This window comes from Hylobates moloch, unplaced genomic scaffold, assembly GCF_009828535.3.
Source record: "Hylobates moloch isolate HMO894 unplaced genomic scaffold, HMol_V3 SCAFFOLD_19, whole genome shotgun sequence".
Lineage (NCBI taxonomy): Eukaryota > Metazoa > Chordata > Mammalia > Primates > Hylobatidae > Hylobates > Hylobates moloch.
This window is the reverse complement of record NW_026652294.1, coordinates 37831116-37841577: the sequence shown is the minus strand read 5'-3', so window position 1 is coordinate 37841577 and position 10462 is coordinate 37831116. Positions and strand designations below refer to the sequence as shown.

The following is a 10462-nucleotide window of genomic DNA, read 5'->3' as shown; positions in this document are numbered from 1 at the left end:
CGATGACCCACAAATAAAAAATATTCAGGAAAAAAATTCCACAAAGTTCCAAAAAGCAAAACTTGAATTTGTTGCGCCCTGAGTGCTATGTTGAATCCATGTGAATGAAGTGATGAGTAGGCATTGTTAGGCATTGTATTAGGTATTCTATTAGACATTGTATTAGGCATTGTATTAGGTATTATATTAGGTATTAGGCGTTGTATTATGTATTGTATTAGGCACTGTATTAGGCACTATATTAGCTATGGTATTAGGCATTGTATTAGGTATTTTAGCAATCTAGAGATGATGTAAAGTATGCCTATCTAGGGATGTGCATAGGTTATATACAAATACTACACCACTTTATATAAGAGACTTGAGAATCTGCAGATTTCAGTATCTGAGGGGGATCCTGCAGCTAATCACTCTATGGATTATATGTATTATCCACAGGGTGGACTATATGTAAGGAGTGGGCGAGTGTGTGTTAATTTCAGGTGGGTCGTTAATCCAAAGACTTGAGTCTTCGGCTCAAGTTCTCTCTCTCTCACTTTCACAATTGTTTTGCCATTCTCTCTCTTTTTTTCTTTCCTTCTGGAAGTCCTACTTGATAAATATTAAATCTTCTGGAGCTATGCCCTCCGATTTAATTTTTCTCCCACATTTTCCATCTCCTAGTGGATGCAGAGTGACTTCTGGAGTGTTTGCCTGAAGGCGTTCTACTCACACCTGCCCTCACAGTGTGCCCCGTCGGGCGCTCCACGCAGAAATAAGCCAGTCGTGGTAACAGACCTATACAAACTCTGGAGGAAACTCACTGTAGCTTACAGAAACAATCAACTTGGCTTCCTGATTTTTAACCATCAATTTCGCCTGCGGCTGCGAGGGCCTGGAGGCATCACCCAGCCCAACCCCTCTGTATAGCCGGGGAGTCCGAGACCCGGGGTACAGCGCGACCCGAGATGATCCCGCCCGCGGGAGGGCCCGGACTAGACGCAGGTCTCCTGGCTCCCAGCTCGGGGCTTTGGCTGCTGTCTTCTGTTTGGTGCCCCGCGTCTTCGCGGTAGGTTGAGGTGGCCGGAGCATCTGGCCCTACCCTTCCCACGCGCCACACTCCTGGGTCTCTGGCTCTGGGGTCCGCAGAATTTGCGCCTGCGCCAAGCCTTTGGTCAGGCTGCTCAGTGACGGAACCCGCCCTCGTTGCCCTGGCAACGCGTGTCACTTGTTGTCATGGAGACCGCGATGTTTACCTCTTTGTTCTGCAGGAGCTGGAAGCTCCAGTTTGGGTAAGGAGGCTCCCATTCCGAGCTCGCGTAGTGGTTCTGTGTGGCGCTGAGGTAAGTAAACCTTGAGCCCACCCCACCGACCCCTACCTGCAACCCTCCCCGCCTAACCAAATCCTTATGCCGTTGGGATGAGCCCTAATTTAGGTCCCCACCTCTCTGGGGGCTACTCAGACTTATCCAGGAGTCTTGGGTTAAATGCTGGGCTCCATACTCAGATAAATTTGGTAGAAGCCATAAAAGGGACTGGGCTAGGAAGAAATGGAGAAACTCCATGTTGTCTGAGGGGGCTGAGTGGGCTGAGGTTCTCAGCCTGGTCAAGATCTGACTCTAGTTTCATCCTTATATATGTGAAGGCTTCAGAGATCCAGAGGGCCCTAAGAGCAGGGGCTCGGACTTTAGGGCAGAGATGGGAGTGGGGGCAGATTTCAGCCCTGTCTGAGGAAGGCAGTTCTCACGGTCCATCAGAGTTGTATGAAGATGAAGTGGGTAATTTTAGCGTTTCCAATGCCGACAGCCTCTGCCAGCTGGCTTCCCCTGTGTTGTTCCCCTTCCTGTTCTCTCCTTTCCTTTGTCCTGGAAGTTTTTAGATTCTTTTATGTGTTGAACAAGTTCAATACCCAGTTGTCAGTTTACACATGTTACATTTCCTCCTCCTCCTCCTCCTCCTCTTCCTCCTCCTCCTCCTCCTCCTCTTCCTCCTCTTCTTCTTCTTCTTCTTCTTCTTCTTCTTCTTCTTCTTCTTCTTCTCTTCTTCTTCTTCTTCTTCTTCTTCTTCTTCTTCTTCTTCTTCTTCTTCTTCTTCTTCTTCTTCTTCTTCTTCTTCTTCTTCTTCTCCTCCTTCTCCTCCTTCTCCTTCTTCTTCTTCCTTCTTCTTTTTCTTCTTCTTTTTTAAAGAAAACATGTCTGGGCTCATGTGTTTGGCAGAACATTACTCCATGAGCCCACAATTCTAATGAGTTATAAAAATGCATACACGTGTTCCCCAAAAGACAGGTATGAGACTATTAATAGCATTCTCATTATGGCCCTAGGGTGTAAACAACCCAAATATCCATAAACAGTAGAAAAGAAAGCTAGATTTTATTCATATAATGGCACCTACACAGCAATGAGAACGAACAAACTGCAATCATATAGACAATATGGATGAATTTTACAAACATAACGTTGAGCTAAAGAAGTCAGAGACAGAATAATACACACTGTATTATTCCATTTATGTTAAATTCAAAAACAGCAAAACAAATTTGTAGTGTTAAAAGGCAGGATACTGGTTACCCTGAGGGGCTTGAGGTGGAGTAACTGGGAAGAAGTTAGAGATGCTGGTAATGCTTGATTCTCGGTTTGGGTGCCGGCTACACAGACGGATTCATTTTGTGTACAGATTATGATTTATGCAATTTTCCATATATATGTCACGCGTGAATAAAAATTGCCATAAAAAAGGACAAATTGCTTTCATTTAATCTAAAAGAGTCTGCTTTTGATCAGGACTTTGGAAACCTCAGATGGCTAAACTATTACAACCTCCGCCCAAGTTCCTGCCCTCAGAGTGGCACATTGCTAACAAGAACCAGTACCACAGAGCAGACGCTCAAAGGTCCCGATCGGAACGCCTGGTTGCAGAAAGCCAGAGGCTTGTGGATGAAATTGAAAAGGCCACAAGAAAATCTCAAAGCGATGTGAACAAGAAACTAGGTAAGACAACATGCTTGGCATATTCGTGAACATGCTAGGATGAGGCTGTTGAGTTTAGCTATAGTGTCATGTTCAGGTGTGGCAACATATTATTTTTGAATATTAGAGAAAATCATGTGTATTCTCCAGGTTCTATGTTTAAGTTCACTGCCCTAAGACAGACGCAAGGTAACCCAACCTGATTTTCAGCCACCCATCATTCATTTATTTGTTGATTTGATCCACAGTTATTGAGCATCTATGTACTACACACTAGGCATATCACAGGGAATGATCAGAATCTCTGCTTTTTAGGGGCTTCTAGCTTGAGGAGGATAAAGATACAAAAATTAATCATCAGAATACAGTCAGCCCTTCATATCCACGGGTTCAGCCAATTGTAGGTCCAAAATACTTAGGAAAAAAACCAATAAAAGATAACAATACAATTAAAGAATACAAATAAAAGCAATATAGTTCAACAGCTATTTACATAGTATTTGCATTGTATTAGATATTATAAGTAATCTGGAGATGATTTAAAGTACACTGGCTGGGTGTGGTAGCATGTGCTGGTAGTCCCAGCTACGTGGAGGGCTGAGGCAGTAGGATCCTGTGAGCCCAGGAGTTAGAGACCACCTTGGGTGATATAGCAAGACCCTGTTTCTTAAAAAAAAAAAGAAAAAGGAGGAAAGAAAGAAAGAGAGAAAGAAAAGAAAAGAATGAAAAAAGAAAAGGAAAGAAAAGAAAAGAAAGAAAAGTAAAGTATATGGGAGGATGTGCATAGGTTATATGCAACACTACACCATTTTGTATAAAAGACTTGAGCATCCATGGATTTTGGTGCCTGCCAGGGACTCTGGAACAAATCCTCCAGGGATACCAAGGGGCAGTTGTATAACCAGATAGGTGCTGGGGTAGGGGAACAAAGACAGGGGTGGAGTAGACATGAAAAATTGGAAAAGATTTTCTAGAGAAGAACGTTTACTTGAGTCTTAAAAGAAGAGTCATTTTCTCTTGACAATTCCTTACTTAAAACAGTATTTATTTATATTTATTTAAATTTCTTGAGACAGAGTCTCACTCCATCACCCAGGCCAGAGTACAGTGGCACAATCTCAGCTCACTGCAATCTCTGCCTTCCAGGTTCAAGCGCTTCTCCTGCCTCAGCCTCCTGAGTAGCTGGGATTACAGGCGTGCACCATCACACTCGGCTAATTTCTGTATTTTTGGTAGAGACGGGGTTTCACTATGTTTGCCAGGCTGGTCTTGAATTCCTGACCTCAGGTGGTCCACCCACCTCAGCCTACCAAAGTCCTGGGATTACAGGCGCGAGCCACCGCACCCGGCCTAAAACAGTATTTAAAAGGTAGCATTCTTTAGCAAAGATCTCAGGAAAGCACATTAAAATCAAAAGATAGTGTCCTTAAATAATCAAAACAAAAATAAACATCATAAAACAAAACAAACAACCAACATCTGCTAAATGCCAAAAAGGGATTAACCAGAGGTCACCAACTAAACTATCTATAGGGACCAAGCAGGTAGCATAGGGGTTGAATGTAAGGCATTAGGGTTTAGTATGGACTGTGGGGACCGGGAGAACATGTGCCCCATCTAAGGAGGAAGCTGCTACTCGATTTCAACCCATCGCTTCCAAGAAAGAACATGGGCCCAGTGTTGCCTGACTGTCCGATTTTTTCAAGAAAATCTGGAAAGCTGGAATTTATTCACGTTTTAAATGTTGGTAACTGACTTAATTTATTTATAACACTGGGCCAGCTCGACAAACACATTTATGGATCAAACCTGGTCTGAGGACTGTAGTTTTCTAATTTCCAATAAATGAAACCTTCATTCAGGTCAGCAATGTTAGATGTTAGGCTCTCCTAATAGGTTGACCCTTAACATTGATACCACCCTGTAGATAGGCCTGTTCTAAATAATGGTACAAATAGGTAGGTGTTAAAAATGAGAAGGCGCCTGGGCATGGTGGCTCACGCCTGTGATTCCAGCACTTTGGGAGGACAAGGTGGGCGGATCACGAGGTCAGGAGATTGAGACCATCCTGGCTAACACGGTGAAACGCTGTCTCTACTGAAAATACAAAAAATTAGTGGGGCATGGTGGCACGCATCTGTAGTACCAGTTACTCAGGAGGCTAAGGCAGGAGAATCGCTTGAACCCAGGAGGTGGAGGTTGCAGCGAGCTGAGATCATGCCACTGCACTCCAGCCTGGGTGACAGCAAGACTCTGTCTCAAAAAAAAAAAAAAAAAAAGAGAAGGGATTATTCATTTTCACAATACTGTGTTTCAGTAGATACGGGAAAAAAGTGAACCCTCATTGATTGATAGAATCATTTTAAAAATTAGCCATTAGGCATTAAAAACATCAAATACATAGGAATAAATCTAGCAAAAGATGTGCAAGTGTTTTGCACTGAAAAATCATTTTTGCAAGAAATTAAAGAAATTCTTAGTAAATGCAGGGATTTATGAGTTAATGGATTGGAAAACCTAGTATTTAAAAAGTTGATTCCCTTCAAAAATTAATCTATAGATTCAATACAATGCCAATGAAAATCTCAGCAGGTTTTACGGTAAAATTGGCAAACTGCTTCTAAAATTCATATGGAAATGCAAAGCGTCAAGAATAGGCATGAGGCTGGGTGCGGTGGCTCATGCCTGGCTCCCAGCACTTTGGGAGGCCGAGGCAGGTGGATCACCTGAGGTCAGGAGTTCGAGACCAGCCTGGCCAACATGGCAAAACCCTGTCTCTACTAAAAGTACAAAAAACTTAGCTGGGCGTGGTGGTGGGTGCCTGTAATCCCAGCTACTCAGGAAGCTGAGGCAGGAGAATCGCTTGAACCTGGGAGGCGGAGGTTGCAGTGAGCCGACATTGCGCCACTGCACTCCAGCCTGGGCGACGAGAGCGAGACTCCATCTCAAAAAAAAAAAAAAAAAAGAAAAAGGCACAACCATCTTAAAGAAGAACACAGTTGGAAGACTTCTACAACAGGTACTGAGAGCTGTGACAAAGCTATGGTAATTGAGACAGCAAAGTATAAGTGAGGATAGACCTGTTGACCAATGAAACATGACAGAGTCCAGAAACAAACCCACATACATTCATTCATCTGAGTATGACAAAAGCAACACTACAGTGTAATGGGAAAAGGAGAGCCTTTTCAATGAATTGGCCAATTGGATATTCATATAAAAAAATGATATCCCGGCCAGGCATGGTGGCTCATGCCTGTAATCCCAGCACTTTGGGAGGCCAAGGGGGGCAGATCACGAGGTCAGGAGATCGAGACCATCCTGGCTAACATGATGAAACTCCATCTCTACTAAAAATACTAAAAATTAGCCAGGTGTGGTGGCGGGGGCCTGTAGTCCCAGCTACTTGGGAGGCTGAGGCGGGAGAATGGCGTGAACCCAGGAGGCAGAGCTTGCAGTGAGCCGAGATAGTGCCACTGCACTCCAGCCTGGGCGACAGAGTGAGACTTCATCGCAAAAAAAAAAAAAAAAAAAAAAAAAAAATCCCAACCCCTACCTCGTATTATCTATCTATCTATCTATCTATCTATCTATCTATCTATCTATCTATCTATCTATCATCATCATCTATCTGCAAATCTAAGTGGAGTGCATATCTAAATGGGAAAGGTGAAACAATGACACTTAGGGGAGAATATATTTATGATCTTTATGACTTGGAGAAGGCAAAGATTTCTTATTCTTAAGCAGGCCTGAAAAGAACCATTCATAGAAAAGAAAAACAATAAATTAGACTATATTAAAATGAAGAAGTTTTGTTTAACGAAAATACCTCATCAAAAGGCTGAACAGCAATTTAAAGAGTAGAAGATATTTGCAATATATATATCTGACAAATCCATATCCAAAATATATAAAGAACTTTTAAGAATACAAAAGAAAAAGGCAGATAACTCAATAAACAAATGGACAAATCTTGACAGACACCTTACAAGCGAGGACATTCAAACAGCCGATGAACATGTGAAGAGGTGCTCTAATTTTATGAGTCATCAGGGACATACAAATTAAAATCAAGTTGAGATGCCATTATACAGCCATGGAATGGCTACAATTAAAAAGAAGGAAGAGAAGAAGAAGAAAGGAGAGGAAAGAGGATGTGGAGCAACTGGTACTGTCATATTCTGCTGGTGGAAATATAAATTGCTATAATCACTTTGGAAAGCTTTGGCAGTATTGACTACAGTTGAAGACATGCACACTTTTCACCTGGTTATTCTACCTTTAGAGTTTTATCATACAGAAATATATGTTTACCAAAGCTATATGCTGCAATGGCCAAAGGAGTGCCATTTGTAATGGCCCCAAACTGGAAATTATCCACATGCGCATCAACAGTAGGATGGATAAATATGCTATACCTCACAGCAAAGAGAATGAGTGGCCTACAGCTATATACAACACTACCCATGAATCTTACAAACTTAGTAAGATGTTGAGTGAAATAAGTGACACACAGATGAGTACATGCCATATTATTCTATTTATGTAAAGTAAAACAAACCAAATAAAATGAAAAATTAATCTATACCTTGGTGTGTGGAATGATAGGAACTGGAAGGGGTCATGAGAGACCTCCTAGGATGCCAGTTATATTCTGTTATATTCTGTTTCTTGAGTTGGGTCTTATATGTGTGGGTTCACTATGAAAATACATTGAATTTTATGATTTTACGATATGTGTACTCTTCTATAGGTTTTTGGTATTTCAATAAAAAGTTAAAAATAACTTGCAAGTACCTGTGCTGGTGCTGATGATATAGACACACTAGACTGGTGCTTGCCCTTGGGGAGCTTGCAGTCTGAAAGTAGAGATGAGTCCAGTACAGGATACCCAGGATACGGTGTGCTTCATCCCATAAGAGGCACCAATAAGGCACCGTCAGATTGGAGGAGAGGGCAAATCACTTCCAAATGGTCACATCAAATGACTACTCAATTTTCCAATCTAATGATCACTTAGTCTTCATCCAACTTGATCTCTCTATAATACTGGATGCTCAAAACTGGATGTGTCCAGTTACTTTTAGAATTCTATGACACAAATTTTTCCTGATTCATTTCCTTTCTCTCTGGCCATTTCTTCCTCTTCTCTATTGTTGATGCTGCTTTCCCCATTCATTTCCTATTGGTATTCTTTAGTGTTTTGTTCTTGGTCTTCTTAGCTTTTTCTTCTCTTCCCTCTATGCAATCTCTCTTGATGATCTCATTAGAAATTTTATCACTATTTTCTTTGTGTTATTGGTTTGCAAATAGAAATCTTCAGCTCTAATTTCTCATGAGAACTTTTTGGGGAAATAGAGAACTACTTGCTATATATTGCCATCTAGATTCCTTCAGGCACCTCAAAATAAGTATATCCCAAGATGAACTCATCATTGTCCTTCAAAACTTGCTTCTGCTTCTGTAGTTCCCTATCCTGGTTAATGGGACTAGAGCTCATTCATTCATTAATTCATTCATCCTTCAAATAGGTCTGACCCTGTGCTAAATGCTTAGGAGTATAAAATTGAAAAAGACTGATACATTCTACTATGTAAAAGAGACACAACACAAGTAAAAAGACAAGTAACTTAAATTATTGTAAGTTGCTGGCCTAGATGAAGGCAATGGCAGTAAAGATGGAGAGAAAACATGCTTGATAATATGTATGTCGGATTTATGAATGAATTTTAACAACAAAAGTCAAGGAGATAGCTTGGACAAAATAATAAAGGCAGGATGAGTGTGACATTTATGGGGAATGAGTAGAGAGGTCCAAGTTGATGTATAGAGTACGTGAGGAAGAGCAGCATGATGAAGATGAGAGGGAGATGAAGCAGGGTCAAGTCTGAGGAAGACCTTGATTTTGGAATGTTCAGTTCATTGGGTAGCCTGTTAGAATTTAAGAGGTAACGCTAGAAATCTGGAGGTAATCACATAAAGATGGGTGAGGGGAGCCATAAGGGTAGATTAGACTACCCAAAGAATATATCAAAAGAGAAGAAAAGGGCACATGAGTTGAAGAGGACCAAGAGAAGAGCTGAGGAACATAAGTTCAGGTGGAAGAATATAAAGATGAGACCAAGGTTATGAAAGCCAAAAGATGAGGTTTCGGCCGGGCGCGGTGGCTCACGCCTGTAATCCCAGCACTTTGGGAGGCCGATGCGGGCGGATCACGAGATCAGGAGATCGAGACCATCCTGGCTAACGTGGTGAGACCTCGTCTCTACTAAAAATACAAAAAATTAGCTAGGCATGGTGGTGGGCGCCTGTAGTCCCAGCTACTTGGGAGGCTGAGGCAGGAGAATGGCGTGAACCTGGGACGTGGAGCTTGCAGTGAGCTGAGATAATGCCACTGCAGTCCGGCCTGGGCGAAAGAGTGAGACACTGTCTCAAAAAAAAAAAAAAAAAAAAAAAGATGAGGTTTCACAGGCGAGGAAGTCTTCTATTGTATCAGTGGTTGTCTAAATGTCAAAGAGGCTGAGAGCTGAGCCAAAATAAATATGGACTGGTAACTGGAAGATTATTGGTGAACTCTGAGATAAGAGATGTCCAGTAGGATAGTGGAGGGTACACAGTAGAGGTGAAAATCAGTTACAAGGTGTCAATGGGAAGATGCCCATCTATATGGTGGATTAAGCACATGCAGTGTCTTCTCTTCCTTTTAGAGTTCCAACAAAATAGCAGTAAAGAATTAATAACAGTAAAGCTAACAAAATAAATAATAAGCTATGCCCCAAGCATGAGAGAGATTGAGACACATACACATGCAAGCGCATGTGCGCGCGCACACACACACACACACACACACACAGAGTTTGAGAGGAAGCAACAGTAGACAAATAATGAAATCAAGATTTTAGAAAGCAAATGTCAGCCTGTAACAGACCTAGGGACTGCAGAAAATCAGGGTGGGTAGAGAACAATAAGAAGCCAGTTGATTCATGCTGCAGACATCTTGTAATGCTTGAAACTGGATGCATCCAGTTACTTCTGAAGCTGGAGGGTCAGGATAGAACCAGAAACAAGATTGGTTGAAAGTCTTTATAAAGAGCTTCCTCTTCATTCTGGCTCTCCCTCACCCCAGCAGAAGGTTAAAAGTTAAAGGGTTCAATGAATGTCTACTTAGTGATTCATTCATTCCTATGTCTACATAGTAATTCCTCCAGCTGGTTCCTAGGACACTGGTAGCCAGGCTTCTACCCTCAGACAGGAGACTGGAGGATTTTTCTGTGGAGAAAGTAGAAAGTAACTGGCCCCAAAAGGAAAGATCTATAAATATTAACATTTGAGGATTCTCCTGTGAGATGCCAGGGTCTCACCTGATCACTCTGTACAATAAAGCATTCTGGTTGACAAGCACTGTCCCTGTAAACAGCATTTCCAGGTAGCACTTTAGCATCTCAGTCTAAATCAGATGATCACCAAATAATTGAGGAGAGCCACTAACATGGCAGACACCAAAACAAATA

General features: G+C 41.9%; 1 protein-coding gene across 1 annotated transcript in view; it reads left to right on the top strand.

Moving 5' to 3' along the window:
- Positions 1–1241: 1241 nt before the first annotated feature.
- TEKT1 (tektin 1) overlaps positions 1242–10462 on the top strand; it is a 29780-nt gene continuing 20559 nt past the window's right edge. Inside the window, exons 1-2 of the mRNA XM_032138571.2 lie at positions 1242–1322; positions 2763–2969. Of these exons, the coding sequence (XP_031994462.1) occupies positions 2780–2969 (190 nt within the window). The 5' untranslated portion in view covers positions 1242–1322; positions 2763–2779. The remainder of the gene's footprint in view (positions 1323–2762; positions 2970–10462) is intronic.